Raw genomic sequence first — 22,345 nt, forward strand, 5'->3', positions numbered from 1 at the left:
TACCAATAGGCAGCTGTGAACATTTTTTGACATTCTACACTTTTGATTATGGTCGGGATGGTTTGGTTGGGATGAAGTTAAAAAAAACCTATATTAAGCAGTGTGGTGAGTACAAGTTGCTTGTGCGGAAGAGATAATGTTTCAAAGTTTTTTTAAAGGGATTTTAATGGATATTTAAGATTAGTTTACCCAAAAATGAAAATGTGCTCACCTCCAAGTTGTTCTATTTCATTGCATCTTTTTTCCATAATCCATATAGTGAAAGTAAATTGTGAACAAGAATGTGAATCTGCCACACATCTCCTTTTGTGTTCCATGGAAGAAAAAAAAAGCATACAGGGTTGGATCGAAATGACAATACTGTGACTAAATTACAACAATATTGTGACTACATTATGACAGAATAAAAATGTTGGTTGAACTATCCGTTTACAGTAAGTTGAATTTTGGTTACATTTATGAAATACTGGTTTTCGCATGCTCAGTAACATTTGCACACACACACACGGTGCACAGCTGCTGCCAAAGCTGAACTAAAGTTTACTTGGCTGATTTGCTTTGTGTGCAGTGATTACAGATTTATCATCACAGAAGTACTGAGCCACGGATCACCTTGAATGAAAAACATGAGCCAGCAAAAGTGTAAGAGAGGGAGGAAGCACATTACAACGAAGTCCCACTGTTTGCCATCTCGTAATAAATGAAGAATGTTCTAAACAAGCCCTTTAGTCTCTGGAAAGCTCAGTTTCTAATAGTCAATGGGCAAATCACATAATTGTGTTTAGACAATCTCCTATTGTTAATGTTTAGGGAGGAAGGAATGATATATAGGTTTATTACCTAACTAAATCCATTGAATTATGGAATGGACTAATTTGGATAACTTTATTAGTGGATGCAATATTTACTAACAGTTTTAAGCAATTCTGTATATGAATGTGCAAAAAAAAATTATTTCCTAGGAAACACTGTGAGCGTACCGATTTAAATAATGTATGGTAATTTATGAGTTTGCACATGCGAGCACACTCAGATAGCATAAACATATCTCTTTTATTACTCAAACCATATGAAACGACGCATAATATGTTTGTTAAGAAGCATAATCACAATTCATAAAAGGGATGAGGATAAAGAATGCAAAGAGTATTTTCAGAGGATGATCTGAGGTTGGGAACTCAATTAACTTTTCTTGTCATCCATTTCAGAAGCCAGTGGTTTCTGGAATACAAGGAGCGAGGCAATGTCTTATGATATTTACTGTATGTGTGCTCTGCTGTGAACATGTAACCATGCTCTACCTAAAGTCCTCTTGGTAATTTGTCACATTTTCCACACACACACACAAAGAAATTTTTTTTAGATCAAAATAACGACATACATTCTATGGACATGTGGGGGAAAAAAAAGATAAAAACACTAAAATATTCTCAAAATATTTTTATAATTCACTCACCGTAACAGCACACCAAGGAACTAAAATCGTCTAATCAGGAAATGAAATAATTTAACATACTGGCGCTTGTGACACAGAAATTTACATTATATACATTCTTTTTTTTTTTTTTAATTTAAATAAACTCCTTTGTATTGATTGGTAGTTCTTTTACTCGTTCAAGTTAATCCACTCTCTAAAAAGCTCCTTGTAGTATTTAAAAGCCCTGTTGGATACTTCCTGTAGTAGAGTCAAAGAGAAGATCCGGCCAATCAGAGTGCAGTAAGGTTTTTTTTAAAAGTCATTGCCAATAATCTGACATGGCAACATTAAGCAGTCATATCCGAAAGGTAATATACTCTTAGCAAGAAACATGGCAGACATCCACGCTGGGAGAAAAAAAAATAAAAAATAAATAAAATAAAAAAAAATAAGTAACCACGGGGAGCGTTTAATCTTTTGTCAAGAAGTCTGGAAAAAAAATGTTAGTTTTATTTTTTATATATATTTTCGAGGAAATTCTTCTGTTGGTCTAGGCTGTTCTTACCACAGCAAAATGAACAAAAAGAACAAAATAGAGAAAGACAGAGACTCCTCTTCTTGCAGTAGAACTGTACATTTTCATACTCAGGTAAACAAAATGTAAAAGTGCTTTTTAAAGACTGTTATCCAGTGTATCGAAAGGAGTTGCAGGCACTTAAGTCCATCCCCATGTTGTAGGTGTCTGACAGTGGAGCAGTAAGGGACATGTTGTTTTTTGAGTTATTCCCAGGTTGTTTGTTCCTCTGTTGGATAGACATAAACAGACAAACATATTCCCAAGAAACACTACCCCAGGATATCCAGGTAGACAGGTGTGGCTTTGCCCAAGGCATAAATAATTTTCTGGATGTCTTTGATGTTCAACCTCTGCTGGGGTTCCCTCTGCCAGCATCCCAGCATGATGTCGTAGACTTCCTTGGGACAAAGTCGTGGCCTCTCCAGTACTTGTCCTTGCGTGATGCATTCGATTACCTGCAAAGAGAGGGAGAAGGTGAAGGTGAGAAAAAAAGAGTGGTAGAGTTAGATAAAAGACTTGATTTGTTACTTGTTTAATTACTTGTTTTTTGAACATGGTACAACATGAGGTCACCTACATAAAAGTGCCTATGTAGAAATATAATAGTCAACCTATATAAAAATCATATGAAATAAAAATAAATGTATATAAATGTCTACATATAAATCTTTAAAAAAAGCATCTATGTAAAAGTCTATGATCTTACTGTCAGCTGTCATTGGTTAAAAACTGTATGAAAGTAAAGTGCTAAAACAATAAACAGTTAGAAGTATGTAGTGTAGGGAAAATGAATGCATTAGGACACACAAGTGGCACTTTTTAAGTGTCCTTGGAAGTATTTATTTTATTTTTTCACAGGCATTTTAAAAAAAAGCCATAATGAAGAGTTCTAAACCTTAAAAAAAACAAACAAGTTATATTGACTAACTCAATTATTGCAGGCATAAAATACCATATACTCAACTTTGTTGTACAACATTTAATTTTACATTTTTAGGCCAGAAGCATACTTTGCACAAGTATGTGTATGCAGATGCAAGTGCTTGGAAACACGTGGTCTGGTTGAACATACTATAGTTGCGTTCTTGTGATACTGTGGTGGTAACAAACCTCAGTACTCTATGTCCACAACAGTGCCCCTTGAGGCAACATTTTGGAACGCACCAACACACAATATTGACATCACGTCACTAGAAGTACCTGCGTTTACATACTTCCATAGTGTCTGTTTCGACCTTTACTGTTATTGCAGTTAATTATTAGGCAGATTCTATTTGCACCCTGGTGAAGATAATGGTATATGCCATTTACACCCTTGTGCAAATAGTGGCAGATATTATTTGAGCCCAAATTTAAATACTAAAATACAGTATGGACATCACTGCAGTTTGTTTATTGTGTTTATTTAGAGTCCCACAGACACACTAAATTAACCCCTACCCCTAAACCTGACCTAACCTAACCTTTTTTGTTTTGCTACATTAACCATGGTTTCATGTGGGAACAAGTGCGATCGACAAGCCCCACCTCTGGAACATTCCCTTCTCTGCACTCCTCAACATTCATTGTGACCAAATCACTGTGATGAAATCAACATTTAGTTTACAGAAACATCTACTGATGCACAACCTTGGACACATCATCAGTGTTGTTTCCAGGAGTCACTGGGTGTTTCGGGTCTTACAACAGACATCGTCCAGGCGACCCGACCGAGGCTGATCAGGCCCCGGCCTGTGTTCAAGTGGCATTCTACTGCCACCACTGCTCTCCCCTCTTTAACCAGAGCCATCTGGATGCTTTTTCTGCTGCCTCCACATTGTTGGCTATTGCTCTTCTTTGATTAGCACCTTTTATGCCCAGCGTACCGTAGGCCTTGCTCAGGGAGTAACTAGCAAATCCCCTACTGCCCACCTCTACTGGCATACACCTGGTCCTCCATCCGTTCCTCCGACAATCCTCCACCAGTTCTTGGTATTGCTCCCTTTTTCTCTCTTGAGCTTCCTCCATCCTCTCCTCCCAGGGCACTGTCAGCTCTAACAAGATCAGATGTTTGGTGGCCTCAGAGACCAAGATGATGTCAGGTCTCAATTTGGACTGGGTGATGTGTGTTGGGATTTTCAGCTGCCTTTCCAGGTCGACTGTCATCACCCAGTCTCGGGCCATGGAGAGCAAACCTACAAAGCAGTTTTTTGATGTTTTCTCTGGCTTTTGTCCTTCCTTGATGAAGTGAATTTACAGTATATTATATATTTGTCTCTTTTATTTTAAGTAGTATTAAAGGAAATATTAAGAGTGGAAACGGGAAATAGGATGAACATAAACTTGTTTTGTGCTATAACTAGACACTTTGGAACTACTTGCTGACAGTCAATGAACTGACAACACAGAAACTGATATAACTAATATATATATTATTTGGTAACAGAAATGTATTCTCTCTTGTAACAGTTTCTGTGCTGTCTCTGTAGAGAAAACATCTATGGCCTTTGTATTTTGATAGGAAAAATGGAACCATATCATGAAACTCCAGACATTTGCTTTGGTGAAGCATTTTGTATTGACTTTTAGAAGAGACAGATGATAGTTTGTTGTCTCATGAGCCCACCACGCTGACTCCGGCTAGTGAATGTCTGTGTTCTATTGACTGAAAGTTTGATTTAGTTTCTTCCACTTGCAGAAATGACACCACATTCTGATGCAATACTGGAGCCACCAACCCTCTGGCAACAGAATATGGAACAGTGCATTTCATTGGTTTTCAAGCTCTTTCAGTGTAAAATACATAACAAAACACACATCTTGCTCTCATAAATCACCAAGTACCTATATATTATGGTTCACAGCAGAAATCGATGATATGTGTGAAGTACTGCTTCAGCCAGCTATTTGAGGATTCAAGAGAATCACTGTACATAGACTTTTTGCAGCTTGGAATGTGGGGAGTATTTTTGGCATACACAGCTGTGTCTTGGCCGGTAATGGAAAACATACTCTCTCACAGCATCTCTCTGATTTATATTGTCTCTGCCTGAATTCTTGTTTATGATAAGTGAATCTGACGACCCCCCCACCCCTTACCTCGACCCTACCCTCTCCAAAATAAAAACAAATAAAGAAAATACAATACATTAATAAATACAAATAAATAAATGAAAGAAAGAAAAAGAAGAATTACATCTTTTGATTTAATAATGATAAAAAAAATTATAATCTGATGAAAACGTGTGGGTCACATTTCACTGAATTTGATTTGATATGCCAAAAATATATGTTTTTTTAATATATTTTCTAGGGGAATGTTTTGAGAGCAGCATCTCCATCTGTTTGGACTTCATCCAAACCTTAGTTAAGAAATATTAAATGTATAAGAACAAAAGCAGAAAATTACGCAGCAAGGTTCCTCATTAACGCAGCACATGAGGGAGGGTGTGCAATGAATAAGATAACAACATGACATTTCAACACATCTACTTCCTGTTCATTTCTTAGAGGCAAGTAATGTTCAGTACAAGCTTTTTTTGTATCCCCTTTTTTGCCCAATTCCCACTACTTAGTAGGTCCTCATGGTGGCGTGGTTACTCACCTCATCCAGATGATGGAGGACAAGTCTCAGTTGCCTCTGCTTCTGAGACCATCAATCCACACATCTTATCATGTGGCTTCTTGTGCATGACACCGTGGAGACTCACAGCATGTGGAGGCTCATGCTACTCTCTACGATCCACGCACAACTTACCACGAGCCCAATTGAGAGCGAGAAACACTAGTCGGGACCATGCGGAGGTTACCCCATGTGACTACATTTCCTAGCAACTGTGCAAATTGGAGACCTGGCTGGAGTCACTCAGCACACCCTGGCTTCGAACTCGCTACTCCAAAGTGGTAGTCAGCATCAATACTCGCTGAGCTACCCCGGCTCCTTCAGTACAAGCTTAAGTTAGCATCTTCATCTGTGATATGAATCAGTCACCAAAAGCCAGTTGCTGTAACAAAATAGCTATGTGCTGCACTAAAATTGCTACAGCATTTTCATGACTGTAAGATCAGGGTTTTTAAAATCAAATGTAAGACTTTTTAAGACCTTTTTTAAGACCTGAACAAATCTAATTAATACCGTATCCCCATACCAGAACAAATCCAAACAATCTCAAAATAAATCATGTATCACAGACTCTTCATTAAACAGGCAGGGGCACACATTCAACATGGCCTTAACATTGCAGTAAAACAGGATAGGATCTACTGTAAGCAAGACATGTTTTCCACATATATATCACATTAAAATTGGTTTATGTACCACTATATAAATAAATGCAAATTAGAGGTCGACCAATATTGGATTTTGCTGATATGATAATGTGTTGAAAGAAAGGCAATTCATCTGCCAATAGTTTTTAAAATTGGTAGCCCATATTAAATGTTCTTAGTTTTCCTGTTATGGGGAGGGCCAGACAGAGGCTACAAGAGTCCAAATTGCATTAGATTCCAGATGCAGTTTATAACCAGAAAAACTTTATGGTCAATGGTCTGCACTTATATAGCGCCTTTTTTAAATTTAGCGGTCACCAAACGCTTTATACTGTGTCGCATTCACCCATTCACACACACACTCACACTCATTCACCAATGATGGCAGAGCTGCCATACAAGGCGCTAGCCTGCCATTGGGAACAACTTGGGGTTCAGTGTCTTGCCCAAGGACACTTCGGCATGTGGAGTCATGTGGACCGGGAATCAAACCGAAAAACCTGCAATTAGTGGGCAACCCGCTCTACCAACTGAGCCAAAGACGCCCCTTAAAGGCTGAAATACACCGGGGACTCTTATTTTGAAATGTTTGCACGTCACTTCTTCCAATTAGTCATTCAAACAGATAAGGGAAATCAAATTTGCACTCCTACAATAATCTACAACGTATTACAATATAAAAGGTTAAAGGTAAGCGTTGTCATATTGACATTTCAACACTATCATCATCAACAGTTGATCAGTAGTGATTACTTGTCATACATTTCCGATATGGCCTAATGACTGCAAACTGCTTGCAACAGCTGGAAACACTGACAAGCCCAGCATGCTGGAACATAATACAAAGTGCCACATTTCACTTTGAAGAACACAGTGCATGCATTTATTTAATTATATCATATTCTTTTGATGTTTGTTAATCAGATTAGGTCATATAACGATTCCTGTCTTTCCACTCCCAAATTTAAGACCTCTTTAAATGATAATTAAGACTTTTGTTGCTCTGTATGACCTTCAATTTCAGAAATCTAAATTTAAGACATATTAAGACTTTTTAGGGATCTGCAGGAACCCTGAGGATGCAATGAGTCATGGTGATGACTTAGATATACAGTAGTTGAGATGCTTTTTATAAATGATCTCATCTAGTCTTTACACCTTCGGTCCTCCCAAGGCAGTGATACAACTGTGGTTTACAAATAACACAGGAACAAAGGTAGCTAGAGGGCTAAGAAAAAAAGCCCAAGATTACATTTAAATTTCATCCAGTTGAAAAAAACAGAAATGGATTTTTTTTTATGGAAACTCGTAAAATTAACATACCTCATTATTTGCCAGCTGAAACCATGGCTGCTTGCCATATGTGAAGATCTCCCAGAGGATGACACCGAAGCTCCATACGTCACTCTCCGTTGTGAACTTCCTATACATTATGCTTTCGGGAGGCATCCAGCGAATGGGCAGCATGGTGTGACCTCCCACCTGTTGAGGAAACAGACTGTAATTGTTGAGGACTTTATTACAACCTTCCAAAACTTCCACCATCATCAGAAAAAAAAAAACTTAATGCATGTTAAGGAATAGTTCATCCATATATGACAATTATGAGTTGTCTTTACACACCCCGAGTCGATCCAAATCTGTATGCTGTTTTTTTTTTTTAGAAACACAAAAGGAAATATTGGAAGAATCTACACATAGATCTTCTTTTTTTTTTCCCAATACAACCAAAATCATGATGATCTTTGTTTTCCACTACAGCTCTCAAATCAAATATGGCACTAGGTTTGAAACCACGATGTTCCATTATGAAACACGCAAGAGCCTATGATATCATTGACATCTGTTATGCAGCATAGGTGCCATTTTTGTTTGGTGAGTAAATAATGACAAAAAAATGTTTTTTATAAAAAAAATATTCCTTTAGAATTTATTTATTTATATTTGTTTTTAATGTTTTGAATATTCATTTAGCAGAGAATTCAATAACTGAGTGGATAAATATTATTCAATTGTTGCTTTTTGCCAAAAACTATCTTGTAATCTTGTATTTGGTCAAAATGCCTTTGGGTTCCCTACCACAATGAATAGATGAATATGTAAAATATACTAATTGTTATATTTAGGCAATGTCAGAGTAATTTGGGTGATTACTTGGGTGTTGCTAGATGGTTGCTGGGGCATTTCAAAATGGTTGTTTATTGGGCTAAGACAAAAGAGACCATTGGGGAACTTTTCGTTTTTATTCTGAAATAAAAAAAATTTCAAATAAAAGTCATGATTCTCTATTTGTTTCAAACAGATCCCATTTGTAAGCATTCTAATTATCATCTCTATCCTCGTTATATCTATCGTAAACACATTTTTCAACCATTGATGGTGGCGCTCTTTCAAGATTAAAAACTATTTTAAAAAGATTGTGTTTGGTTTGAAAAACAAGCCTATGGCAATGTTATTTATATTCAAATTGCAGGTGCTACTGTATTCTGCTGGGTCTTTTTTGACCCGACCAAAAAGGCTATTTGAATTTTCTCCCAAAACAGATGCGTTAATAATCCAAACCTAAACCATAGATTTAAAGCAAGCTATGATTTGGCCAGTTCATGTGCCTTAGATTATAAATAGTGATAGTCTAAATGTTCCTTAAAATTGGCTGATGCAGCAAGTAGTTTATAAAGAATATGTATCTCATTTTAGATATGCATTCTATGGTCATGTAACAGTTTTCATTTTTTTATTTATTTTTTTGCTGTTTTGAAATGAATTTAGTTGTAATATGCTGAAAATAGCAGGGCATTATAGAACAAGAGTGGAAGAAAAAACGAGGTTTCAGTAAAATGTCCATTGGCTCATGTCCCACAATGCCCTGGCAAGACTGTATCCTTGGCAACAGCATTGTATCATGTCTCTGAGCAAAAGAACGACAATTTGAGAATAAGGAAAATGTGACTGTTTTATGCTTGATAATAAACAAATAATTGTTCATCAAATAAACAACAACAAAAATAAATAAATAAAAAATCAGAACAGGTTGCCCATCTGCAAATGACTTGCATTCAGAATACTGAATACAAAATTTTAGTGTCTTTAAGACACCAATTTGCAATTCATTTTTAGTGTATGGAATGATTAGACAGTACTCAGCTGTTTATGTTAAAAAGATAGTTCACCCAAAAATAAAAGTTCTGTCAAAATATTTTCCCCCTCATGTTGTTCCCATCCCATATGACTTACTACTGAGGAACTCAAAAGTAGATGTTAGGCGGAAAGTTATTCTTAGACACCATTCACTTTCATTACATGGAGAAAATATGGTGACCGAGGCTAACATTCTGCCTAACATATCCTTTATACCACAGAGAAAGAACATCATGCAGATTTGCATCAACATGAGGTTGAGATAATCATGACAGAATTTTCATTTTTGGGTGAACTATTCCTTTAATCAGACATGCTCCTGTGGTTATCATTTGCAGCCAGTTCCTTACAGAGGAGGAAGCTCTCCCAAAGGCTCCAGTGATGTGTAGCAAATAGCCCTTTCCTTTCTTGGCTCTCTGTCTCTCTCTCCCTCCATTGCCCTTTAGGAGGTGTAAGCAATATGCCAGTCCTGCTGCGGTCAAACAACACCCCCTTGTTCCGTGAGATGGAGTTTAGGGTATAACTTGGCGGCTGGTAGCGCTGCCCATGCGTGGGCAGGAACTGCTCCCTATGGCCATACTGAGCTGCTCGCCTGGCAAACCCAGCATACTTTAGCGTTAGCACAGCGTATCGTTGCCAGGGAGAGTAAGCCAGGGATGAAGCTAATGAAGATCATCAAAAAGTGAAAAATATAAAGAGGGTGGAGAAAGAAAGAAGTCTTTGCTGAGCTTGAAACGGCCAAAATACATTTAGCATTTTGATGCTAGCATTTACGCTAGCAGCCTGCTGGCAGTGTTCCCTTACCTTGCTGTTGTTAACCGAAAGACATAGAATGTAAAACTAGCTTGGTACTGATACTACTGCCTTCAGGTGCTTTGTTCAACTTGTTCATAAACAAGAATAATTTTTGCAACACCATTTGTTAATGCTAGTGGTGCAGAAACTCAACACTTTGGGCCTCATTCATGAAACACGAGCAGATCGAATTTTTTTGTAAATCGCTCGTAAAGCCGGTCTGACCTAAAATTTCTTTTTGTATTTTCAAAACGTTAGTTGGTATGAACAAAATTTACACCTGCTCCCAACGATGTGTAAATAGTGTGTAAGACACCCAAATATGTTGTGTTCTTTCAAACAAACTGCCGTGACCCCATTTTAAACAAAGTGAAATTAAAGAAGTAAAGAGTGATATTCAATAAATTTAAAAAGTGAAATTAACCTTAAAAAAGATTCTTATTTAGATATGTTTTTATGCAGCTTGAAGTATATTTTTACCCAACTCTGCTGATCGTTTTTCCAGCAGCAGATCTTGAAATATTGTGAAAGGTTCATGGAAAGGCACAGTTTGCATTTAAAAAAATAAAATAAAAATAAATAAATAATTCCCTCTAACTTTTTTTTTTTTTAAATGAGCACTATAATTTAGGTTTCATATTTTAGTGTAGGTATCGGTAAACCACATTCAAAATAAGCTGAACGTATGGTCAATGGTAATACCTTTAAATCCTTAAATATGCACATCGCGGCAGTTGCAGTATGCAGCGTACTCAATACAACACAATGTCGAATAGCTTGCAAATCTGTAATATCTTACAGCTTTTCGGTCAAGACCACCTTCAGGCATTCTATCAATTTCTTTGAAGATGTTTCCTGTTGTAAGTGTATATCACTGTATATTCTTGGATTTATTCAAGATATTTCACCAATGATACTGGTAATGTGCTCAACCGAACCAGATATATTTAATTTTTGTGGGGCATCCTAATTGAAATTTTTTTACACTAAAGCTTTCATGTCAAACCATTTTTTATTGTTTGAATTTTCTCCCAAAACAGATGCGTTAATAATCCAAACCTAAACCTAACCCTTATAGAAACCCATTGACATAATTAGAATTAAAGCAAACCATGATTTGGCAAAAGAACCTCTGAATTCCAACTAATGCGATGACTAAGTTCCTCTCTTGCTTTTTAGAACGAACATGCAAGTGTTTCCTAAATCAATATTTTACAATGTGAATGCACAAAAATTTTCATATTTTCATGTACGGTAATTGTCAATGAACGTGCACGCGTGCTCTATTTACAAACATCTGGAACTCACTAACATACACATCTTTTACAATAAAAAAAATACGAAGCGTTCGTGAATCTGGAGAGTTTTCGGGAAGCTCCATTTAACATGTAAAATCCCTCCCAATTTTTAATGTTCATGAATGAAGCCCACTAGCTTTTAAAAATTTTAAGTAGGCATTATTCGAAAATAGCAAAATGTCAACAGTAGTATGTGATGTTGTCATATGACATCATTGTGTTGCATGTGAATGACGTTCAGTTATATCATTGGAAATTAAAGTGGTTTTATAAAATTTTTCATGCAATTGCTTGTAAACATGTTAACTTTTGTCTGTCTGGTCAAATAATGAGTCAAAAAGAGATTGTGGCTATTATTACTTTTGGCTCATTCATCATACTGGAAAAGTTCAATGCATTATATTGTGGAAATATAGTATTCATGCAGTGTGTTGTATTGTATACTGCACATTTTGGATAATGTAGTATGCAAAGAAACAAAAATAGCATTCTGTGCACAGAATATAGCTACTCCATATCCTGCAGAAATAGTAAGAGAAGTATGTTAGTGTGCTATTCCGACTGTTTTTGTTTAATGCATATATTTGTGCTTGTTTTTTGGGGGGAAATTAAATGAATCAATTGCATTGATTTAATTTTCATTCATCTGAATGGCTTTTCACAGATTGCTCCCCACCAGCTTTTCCAGCGAGACTGAGGATGTATGTAAATCAGTCTGTGGGGCTTCGCCGAGATCGGAATGAGAACTGGCAGGGTGGTGACAAAAATGTCAACGCAATCAGAAAGGGCATCATAGAAAGGCAGCACAATTAGTGATTGGATGGGTAGAATCATAGACGAGGAAGACGGGAATCACATAGGAGCAATTAATTCATATTAAAATCAATAGCAGGTTTGTTCCAATGGATAGCTGACAAGAGATGATGTCGTTAAAACAAGTGCTCGTCAGAAGCTGAGTGTGGAGAAGACAGCATTGAGGAAATGCGTTATGAGCAGTTTGCCTGGTTCATCTCAGTTAACTGGACATTCAAAGAGTTCATATGGGATATCAAGGTAAAAGCAAAAGACAACTGAGGTACTGCATTAACAGGTAAGGACTAGGGCTGTCAAATAAAAATTCGAATTTCAAATTTTTGTTGAATTAAACAAAAAAACAGCGCTCCTGCACGAGACGCTGAATAAACAAAAACAAACGAAGCAAAGACGTTCGTCAAGAGTGTTTACATAGAAAAACAAATGGATGGTTGCAAAAGCGTTCGGTGTGAACAGCCCCTAACAGTTGGTGGAGGTATGTCTTGCTCTCTTAACCTGTTGATGTGCAATCCCCCACCCCCACCCCCACCCACCCAACGGATGTCACTTTGCTTAAATTAGTTCTCATTTACTATATAGTCTAGTCAAAATTGAAAATTTTTACAGATATGTATATGTTTAATTTGTCAGCATTATGGACAATTTTGAACACCACATTATGCAGTAAATGTGTACTTTAGGCAAAGTAAATTCAAACCCATGGGTGGGGAGTTGGTTGTTGTCATTGTTCTCAGTGCAAATTTATGCTGACATACAAAACCTGAGCAATTGGAATCTGACCACCTCTGCTCCTCCAAGTGCAAGTGAGATTATATGCCACAATCATAACATCGATGGAGAAAGTCACGCTGATGATGAATATTGCTGTGTTCCCTCTAGGGCTAAAACGATTAGTGGACGTTATCGACAACGTCGACAAAATAAAATTGTCATCAAAACTTTTCATAGTCGAATAGTCATTTGATCTCATTTAACGTAACAAGAGATCACATTAAACTCTAATGATGACACACGAGAGCAGCACTGCACATCACGTCTGACTGAGGAGAGGAAGAATTTCACAGCTTACAGTCCAGATGCACTCTAAACTTTCCAAGCCGCTTCAGGTGAGGTATACCTCAGAGTATGAGGGAATTATAATGCAAAAATACAAAATAAGTAAATACAGAAGCACTCTCGTAGTGGAATAAGTGGAGCTGGAGCAAAACTTACGTTTCTAGCACCTTTAAAGGAAACACCCAGGTGTTACATCTTTAATACAGTTATATGTAATGCGTTATAGCTTTATTAAAGTTCAAATAATATGGAAGCAGATCATGTAAATAACTACAAACTCCAAATATGGCATTTCTCTGGCCTCTTCTATGAGTTGCGCAAATGTACCGATCTAAGCAGGAGCGATTGAAACTGCACCGGGCACACTCGTCCCTCGAGCATGCATGCTTAATGCAGCTAGATTATAACGTGATGGCTCGCAACTTATTGAATCATAATATATGTGTTACTGTGTATTTATTATCATGAAGAAAATTGGCAATATGCAGCTTTATTAATACGAGAGAGTTTGTTTGTTTGTGAGTTAAAGATGGATTGAAGTGAACAGAAAGGTGAGAGAGGGTAGTCTTTGCCCCATTACACACTGAAACAAAATACATTTTTGATTTGGCTTTTTTTTTTCAATATAAATATCTAAAACCCCTTTAAAACAACATACATTTTCTTTAGCAGCTATACTGTAGAAGAAGAAAATGTTATCTGAGAAAGTTGAATATAATATTAAAAATACAAATATTTTAAAATATCAAAACATTATTTAAAAAAGATGCATTCACCTGAGAAGCAGCATATAAGATATTTAGACGCTTTTAGAGAATAGATCTTGATTATAAGTCTCCACTGTCTGCATGCAAAAGCAAACTAAGAGCACGATCAGTGCAGTCCAATTAATGATCAAATGGCTCTTATGAGCCGAATATATTAATACATTGTAAAAAAAAAAAAAGAACTCAAAAAAAGTGACTCAAAAAGCACTCAAACTTATGATTTTTAATTTTTTTAAATCTTTAGTTTAATGACTCTGAATCAGTCTGAATTAGTCGGAGTGGTTCTTGACCTACTCACTAAAATTCAAGTCATTACTTTTGTCATGTTCAACTCGAGAAAGTTGTTTTGTCACGTTCAACTCGAGAAAGGTTACTGTGTAATGTGTTTGAATCCAACATGTTCTCGTGAGTATTCATTTGTATCCTTACGTAAAGTGTGTTTCTAGCACACATATATTTGCTTACATTTGCATTGACTGAAACGTACAATAATGCTATCAATATGTCCATATTGTGAGTTAGAGCATCTGTCCAAATGAACAAAATTGTATCTTTGAGATCAGGCTGTTGAATCAAAGTATCACTGAATCAAAAAATGACATCATAGTTATAGATATACTTGTAGATTCACACACAAATTTGGTTGTTATAATTGGTATTTAAAAAAGAAAGAACAAAAGTAATAAAAATATTTACAAAAATGTCTGGTATGTAGCTAGTACCAAATTATGTTACCAGTTACATACCACCCCGTTTTGTTTTCCTGTTTATTTTCCAATTCATTTCACCAGTATAGGTGATTTCTACAACAGAATATATGATTGATCATCTTAATGCACCCGATTGCCTCTACATCTTAATGCGGACTGCTTCGGTGCACAGATATTTAGGTTGGCCTGTGCGTAACGGTGATTGTTTGGGTCACTTCATGTTTGTTTGGAAGAGCAATTGATAGATGTTTTGTGTGCTGCAGAGTGCAATCAGCCATTTCATGGAGCTATTAAAAGTAAGTAAGCCACAGAATATATTAAGTAAGATGAGATGTAATGGACTATTTGACATTTACTGTTAATGTAACATATTTCCTGCAATGCTATTATAACTGATGCTCTGGGCACAGCAACAACCCTTTTCTATTCAGAACAACAGAAGGCTCTGCATTTTACTTTTTAGGCGACATTGGTTCCGGAAGTATTTTGCTCCGAAATGAATTACAAATTTAAACTTGATACACTATATACAGTATATATATATATATATATATATATATATATATATATATATATATATATATATATATATATATATATATATATACACACTCACATGTACACAGTATATAAAAGGAATAATTTATGGCGGAACATCAAATTATTGAAAAATAATGAACACCTGAGGTGGTAATGAGGCCACGACGCCTTGCATTATGTGTGCATTATTTTTCAATAATTCAATGAACAAGATCAATTATTACACTTATACCATGGTTACCACACCTTAAGACATTGTTCAGGGTTTTACTCCAACACAATTTCTGTTTTTTGTCCGTAAAACACTCCTGTGAGAGGAACTACTTTCTTCCACCATGGATTCAGCATCTAGCTTTGATACAGCTTATGCCTTCGTTGCTAGTTTGAAAACGTCACTTTAGAACTAGCACACTTCTCTGCAGCCCTGATCGTGTCACCATTCTTGTGTATACCTTGTATAGACATGCCGGCTCTGATTGTTGCTCGTGAGTATGTGTATGTGTCCGTGTGTCAGACTGTGTTTGTTTGTGTGTGGGGGGAAGGGTAGCGTGAGGGTTCTTTCCACATTTCAGCAGAAATTTTAATAAATTCAGGATATTATAGACATTGTTTATCATTCTTATGCGATGTACTTAATCACTGTCTTAGTTTTAATTTGTTATTTTGCTGTGGTAGCCTGTACGACTCTATGGAACCTTTATGCGGTCAAGACCTGGAACTACTTCATAGCCGTGTGTATACTTGAAAAATAATTTCACAACTCAGAACATCTGTCAACCAATCAGAATCAAGCATTCAACAGACCCATGGTATATATATATATATATATATATATATATATATATATATATATATATATATATATATATAGCTCTGAAAAAATTCCAGCCTTGCTGAAGCACCCCCAGATCATCACCGATCCTCTACCTGGTCGTCTAATGGTTAGACGGAGACCTGGAGAGGCCTTCAAGCCACAGTGTCTTGCACCCACTGTGAAATTTGGTGGAGGATTGTTGATGATATGGTGGTGCTTCATCAAAGCTGGAATCGGGGAGATTTGGCTTTGTGAAGGATGAATGAATCAAGACACATTCAAGGTTATCCTGGAAGAAACCTTGCTTCCTGCTCTAACAATGTTCGCCAACTCTGAGGATTGTGTTTTCCGGCAGGACAATGCTCCATGCCACACAGCCGGGTCAATCAAGGTGTGGATGGAGGAGCACCAGATCAAGACCCTGTCATGGCCAGCCAAATCTCCAGACCTGAACCCCATTAAAACCTCTGGAATGTGATCAAGAGGAAGATGGATGGCACAAGCCATCAAACAAAGGCGAGCTGCTTGAATTTTTGCACCAGCAGTGGCATAAGGAGTGGCATAATGTCACCCAACAGCAATGTGAAAGCTTGATTGATTGATTGACCAAATATTGATTTCTGAACTCTTCCTAAGTGAAAATATTAGTATTGTATTGTTTAAAAATGAACTTGTTATCTTTGCATTATTCGAGATCTGAAAACACTGCATCTTTTTGTTATTTTGACCAGTTTTCATTTTCTGCAAATAAATGCTCTAAATTACCATATTTTTATTTGGAATTTGGGAGAAATGTTGGCAGTTCTTTACAGAATAAAATAAAAGTGTTAATTTCACTCAAACACATACCAATAAATAGTAAATCCAGGGAAACTGGTCATTTTGTAGTGGTCTCTTAATTTATTCCAGAGCTGTACATACACAGTATATAGTGTATCGATGTTTAAGTTAAAATGTTCTAGATTATGTCATTATTGGAGTGGACCGTCACTGCAGAGCTCTTTTGGTGCACCTCCCATTTCCATGGACACAGGGACTTCTCTGATTGGTGGATCTCTCTTCAGGATTATGGATAGTGTAGTTGCATATGCCAACATTTAACAATCTCAAAGCTCATGGTAGGTCGGTGTTGAAAGGTTTCTAAGTTACCATTATGTTGAAAATGAATGTGATTTTTTTATCTACAACTTGACTGTTGCTTTCTATTGGCATAACTCAAAGTTAGGTATCATTATCACATACGTAATACTGGAGCACCTCAGACATGAGGTGAGGATCTCAGCATGATATCAGGTTCCTTTTTTACTTCTGAATTACTTAGCAAATGTGTTGTTTGACAGAAAGGAAAAATTCACATTTATCTTCAGTGCCCTCAAAATGGGAGTTACATTTAAAGCAGCGAAATGAACAATCATGTTCAAATCAATTTAATGTAGTCAAGGGAAAGAGGAGCTCTGTAAATTGAGCTCCACCTCATTCATCGTCTTGTTGAGCACTAAGTGAACACATACATTTTAATTCATTTAGGGCCCTCAGCCTGCAAATTGAGCCCTCCATCATCTCGGCCAAATTTACAGACAGCCCCATATCTGTGTCAAGAAAAGACACAATACTGATTGAACGTGTTCTGAAGAAGACTGCACCGAGCGCAAATGAGTTTGGAGCATATAACTGAGCCAACTAACTTGAATGAGACAGAACTGCGGATAACTGAACTGAACTGCCATAAGGAGTTTAACGCTAATGCTTTAATTTAAAAGCTAATATGGATGTGAATCTACAAATTATTACTGTAAAACTGCAGATTATTCTTTAAAAATGTGTAAATGGAAGCGCAGCGTAGTTCTAGCGGGAAGACTAGCAGCTGTACATCATCACATCATTAGCTGGGTAACTCCTAGCGAATCGCATGTAAGCCATTGCTTTATAAGTCTGTTCACAATCTATCACATTGCTGTTTCAGTGTGTTAACATGGCAACCTCCACCACCCCACCACCACCAGTTGAGCCCTATCCCGCACGGGGGTAGGCTCCTCGCCCCTGCCTCCTATCTCCGGCAGGACATGACTGTTCCGGGTACAACTCCCTCGGACCGCCGGACGGGGTCTACGCCAAAGAGAGAGACATTACTTTCTGTTTTACATTCATCAAATAAATGGCATCTTCAACTTCACTCAAGCCTGCGTGTCTTACCGATAGAAACGATAATCTGTCTCCTAACATATTAAATATTTTTTATTTGTGTATTCTACTCTGTAAAATGTCCAATAAAGAGCTCGGTGAATGATTTAGATGTTGGTCAGACGTTTAATGATCTGTTCTGGTATTTATGACAGGATGACTTTAATTTGGTCAAGTTCATTTAAAATATCTCTTTTTGTTTTACAGTTCCCCCAATAACAATTATAATAAAAAAGTATGTCATAATTTAGTCACCATGTCATTCCAAACCTGTCTACTGTCATTTTTGGTGCTTTAGAGCCATAGTCACTATTCACTTTCATTGTATGGAAAAGAGCATTGTGTAGTGTGAACATCCTAACATCTCCTTTTGTGTATGACATAAGAAAGAAAATCATACATATTTTGAAAAACATTGGTTGAGTAAATGAGAAAGATATATTTTTTAGGTGAACTATCTCTTTAGCGCTGTTGAATGAATGAATGTTAATTGAATGAATGTAATCCAATAACAGCAAATACATAATTGTTTGATTGAGGTCCTTCAAAGTGAAACAGCAGCTGGATATATAAATGCCTTGTCAAAAAGTAATGAAAAATGAGCTGTGGTTATGCATGTAATTATGAATCTATCAAAAACCACACAAGTCAAAGGGCCGATTTGTGTTTTATGGTTATTTGATGATTAATCAATAAATTAATTTTCACCTGTGCTCTCATATTACAGATGCAATATACAGGCAAGATCAAACAATTTCAGTGGCATGCATAATTCATTGCATGCATAATTTATTAACCTTTTATCAACCTTTGATGCATTGTGTCCAATCTCAAATATTGAGAATGAACTATTTTGAAGCAATTATTTTGACAAACATTTATTACCATTCATTTGGTATTTAAAACAACAAATCACATCTTACCCGGTAGTAGTCCGTGCTGTAGATGTCTCTCGACATTCCAAAGTCTCCGATTTTCACGAGCAAACCGTTGCCCACCAGGCAGTTGCGGGTTGCCAGGTCACGGTGCACAAAATGCTGAGATGCAAGGTAGACCATCCCTGATGCGATCTGAGTAGCGATGTGCAACATTTGAGACAAACCCAGTTCCCCATTGGTCTGCAGTGGCTGTCCGTCAACCAGGATCATTGCATCTGGGCCATGGGCTCTGTAAATACAAAAGATTTGGCTTTATTAATTATTTTCCACATGATATATTGTCATTCACGGTTAAATTCAGATCTATGTCACACTTCATATACCTTTTGGGGCCAATGTATGTTTTGTTTGGCTTTGCAAACTTGACAACTACTACATTATATTGTATATTTGTTCAGTCTCTGTAACCAACAACAAGCTTCATTAACCAATGAGACAAAACCTGTCAAATCAACGCATACGATTAAAATGAGCTAACACAAACAAGCTAATGGCCATTCCATGTCTCCTTTCCAGGAGACCTGTCCATATAAAAGTCAATCACATGCATTTACATTTTACATACAAACAAGGTATGATGTGTATGAATAATTACCAGCACTCAAGAAAATGTACAACAATATTTATTTGTATATTTTATGAAGATGTGAATGGTCTTTGCCTAATCAAAACTTTTTGATGGTTTTCTGGTGGTTGCTAAAGTGTTATATTTGCTTTGTAGCACATTTATGCTACAGTACAGTATGTGATAACAAGGGTTTTCTGGATGGTTGCTAGGGCATGCTATGCAGTTGTCAAGGTGATCTCTGCTGTGTGTTTTGGTGCATTGCTACAGTTTGTGGTTGCCAGGTTTTTACTATGCTGTTGCTAAGTTGTTTTCTGTGTTTTTTCACATTGCTCTGCAGTTGACAAAGTGTTCTAGGTGGTTGTCAGGTTGTTGCTATGCTGTTGTTAAGTTGTTTTAACTGTGTTTCATAACATTGCTATCTAGTTTCCAGGGTGTTATAGGTGATTTCTGGGTTGTTGCTTATTGGCCCAAATGAAAAGGTCCCACCCCCACAAGTATCCGTTTTGGTCTCTAATATGACTCAACTCCCTCTTTCAATGCCCCAATTTTTATGGACTGTTGTGTTCATTTACACTCATGCCATAAATATGATCATTATTAATGGCGCATTCATCATTGTGATGAATGCGCCATTAAAGGGATAGTTCATTTAAAAATAAACATTTTCTCATCCTCATTCAATCCAAGATGCATACAACTTTTTTCTGCAGTACACAAACAAAAAATGTTTTCAGAAAAATATCGCTGTTATGAAGGTCAGTTCAATGTAAGTGAATGGTGGCCAAACATTTAAAGCTCCAAAAAGCACATAAATGCAGCATAAGTGTAATCCATAAGACTCCAGTGGTTTCACCAATGTCTTCGGAAAGGATCCAATTGGTTTTGGGTGAGAATAGACCAAAATGTAACTCCTTTTTCAACTATATTATACTATACTATCTGTGTATGTGCTCTGCAGATGAAAGAATGCCATACACATCTGGGATGGCATGAGCGCGAGTAAATGATGAGCACCACCAATGAAATAAGTTGCCATAGGTTTAATGAACTGTTCCGTAATTTATGTCATTTACTTTTACTTTTTATGCTTAAGTAAATTTAATATCAGTTACTTTAATACTTTTACTTAAAGTAGCTGATGAGAAAATGACTTAACTTTTACCTGAGTCAATGTCCATGAATGCATCTTTACTTTTACTCAAGTATGACAAATGGATAATTTTAACACTTATGACCTAAAATATTTCTTGAATACTATTTACATAAATATTTGAAGTAACTCATGATGTTTTTAGTAATGCTCTAATCTTTTAGTAAAAAGAGTAGAAATATGAAATACTTTAGGTAAGTTAAAATGTCCTGCAGTGCGATATGCTACACTCTATCTAAAACTATTTTAAAGAGCATTTATTTATTTATCTATTTAATTTATGTTTGACCTCATCAATTGACAGACTACTTGGATTTGTTGATATTAAAAAGGCAAAAAGATTGACAAAAATGGTGATCAGTCACAATACCTAAAATATACACTTTCCCTTATACATTAGTATCACTTTTAAGCTACAATCTTAACATTCATTACAGTAAAAAGAAAAACAAAAGATGTATTATGCATCAACTACTGATAAAATATATTATACCTACATATTAAAATTGTATTAAAATAATTATACATTTCTTATTTAATTTAAAGAGAACCCGTCATTGGGAATCTCAAGGATCATTTAATGTTTGATTTTGAAATATTCCAATAAGCAGCACAATGCAATTCATGGTCTGTGACATGAATCAATAATAATTGATTCCGTGTGTATCTAAGGTTATTACAAAACCAATGCACAATATTCACTATATAATGACATGGTAGAATTTTTGCTCTGCATACCTGAGGAACTTGTTGAGGTCTCCATGTTTCATGTACTCAAAGACCATGATGAGCGGATCTCCGTCCACGCAGACGCCATAGAACTTCACTATGTGATCATGCTGAAGGTTGGTCAGCAACTCCGCCTCCCTCTGGAAATCTTTCCTTGCTGCAAGGGTGGGGTCCTTCAGGGTCTGCATAAACACAAAAGGTGGCTAGATTATTGACTAATAAACACAACATAAGCTATTCAGGCAGGAACTGGGCAACAGTGCAGTTTCCTTGAGTTCAGTGTGCAAATTAAAATACAGTGACCCCCAAAAGTATTTGGACACTTCAGTCACACTTCAAAATGTATGTCTTTGCATCATGTAACAAAATATCAAACCAAGTAACATTTATTTGAAATACATATAACACAAGCATACTTTTTTAGGCAAAACATTTCACTTAAAAATACATTTGTAAGGTTGATAAAACAATAAAAATACTGTTCAAAATGAAGACAAAAAGTATTTGGAGACTTTCTGGTTGTCAAATGTAAGTGGAACATGTCCATATATTGGACACATCAAATAATTAATCTTGGACATCATATTGTTTGCATATTTTTTTATC

General features: G+C 36.4%; 1 protein-coding gene across 1 annotated transcript in view; it reads right to left on the reverse strand.

The window, feature by feature from the left end:
- Nucleotides 1–1,276: 1,276 nt before the first annotated feature.
- LOC127640471 (NT-3 growth factor receptor-like) overlaps nucleotides 1,277–22,345 on the reverse strand; it is a 245,771-nt gene continuing 224,702 nt past the window's right edge. Inside the window, exons 14-17 of the mRNA XM_052123066.1 lie at nucleotides 21,749–21,921; nucleotides 19,278–19,521; nucleotides 7,566–7,724; nucleotides 1,277–2,449 (exon numbers count right to left, since the gene is read on the reverse strand). Of these exons, the coding sequence (XP_051979026.1) occupies nucleotides 2,264–2,449; nucleotides 7,566–7,724; nucleotides 19,278–19,521; nucleotides 21,749–21,921 (762 nt within the window). The 3' untranslated portion in view covers nucleotides 1,277–2,263. The remainder of the gene's footprint in view (nucleotides 2,450–7,565; nucleotides 7,725–19,277; nucleotides 19,522–21,748; nucleotides 21,922–22,345) is intronic.

Source organism: Xyrauchen texanus, chromosome 49, assembly GCF_025860055.1.
Source record: "Xyrauchen texanus isolate HMW12.3.18 chromosome 49, RBS_HiC_50CHRs, whole genome shotgun sequence".
NCBI classification, from domain to species: Eukaryota; Metazoa; Chordata; class Actinopteri; order Cypriniformes; family Catostomidae; genus Xyrauchen; species Xyrauchen texanus.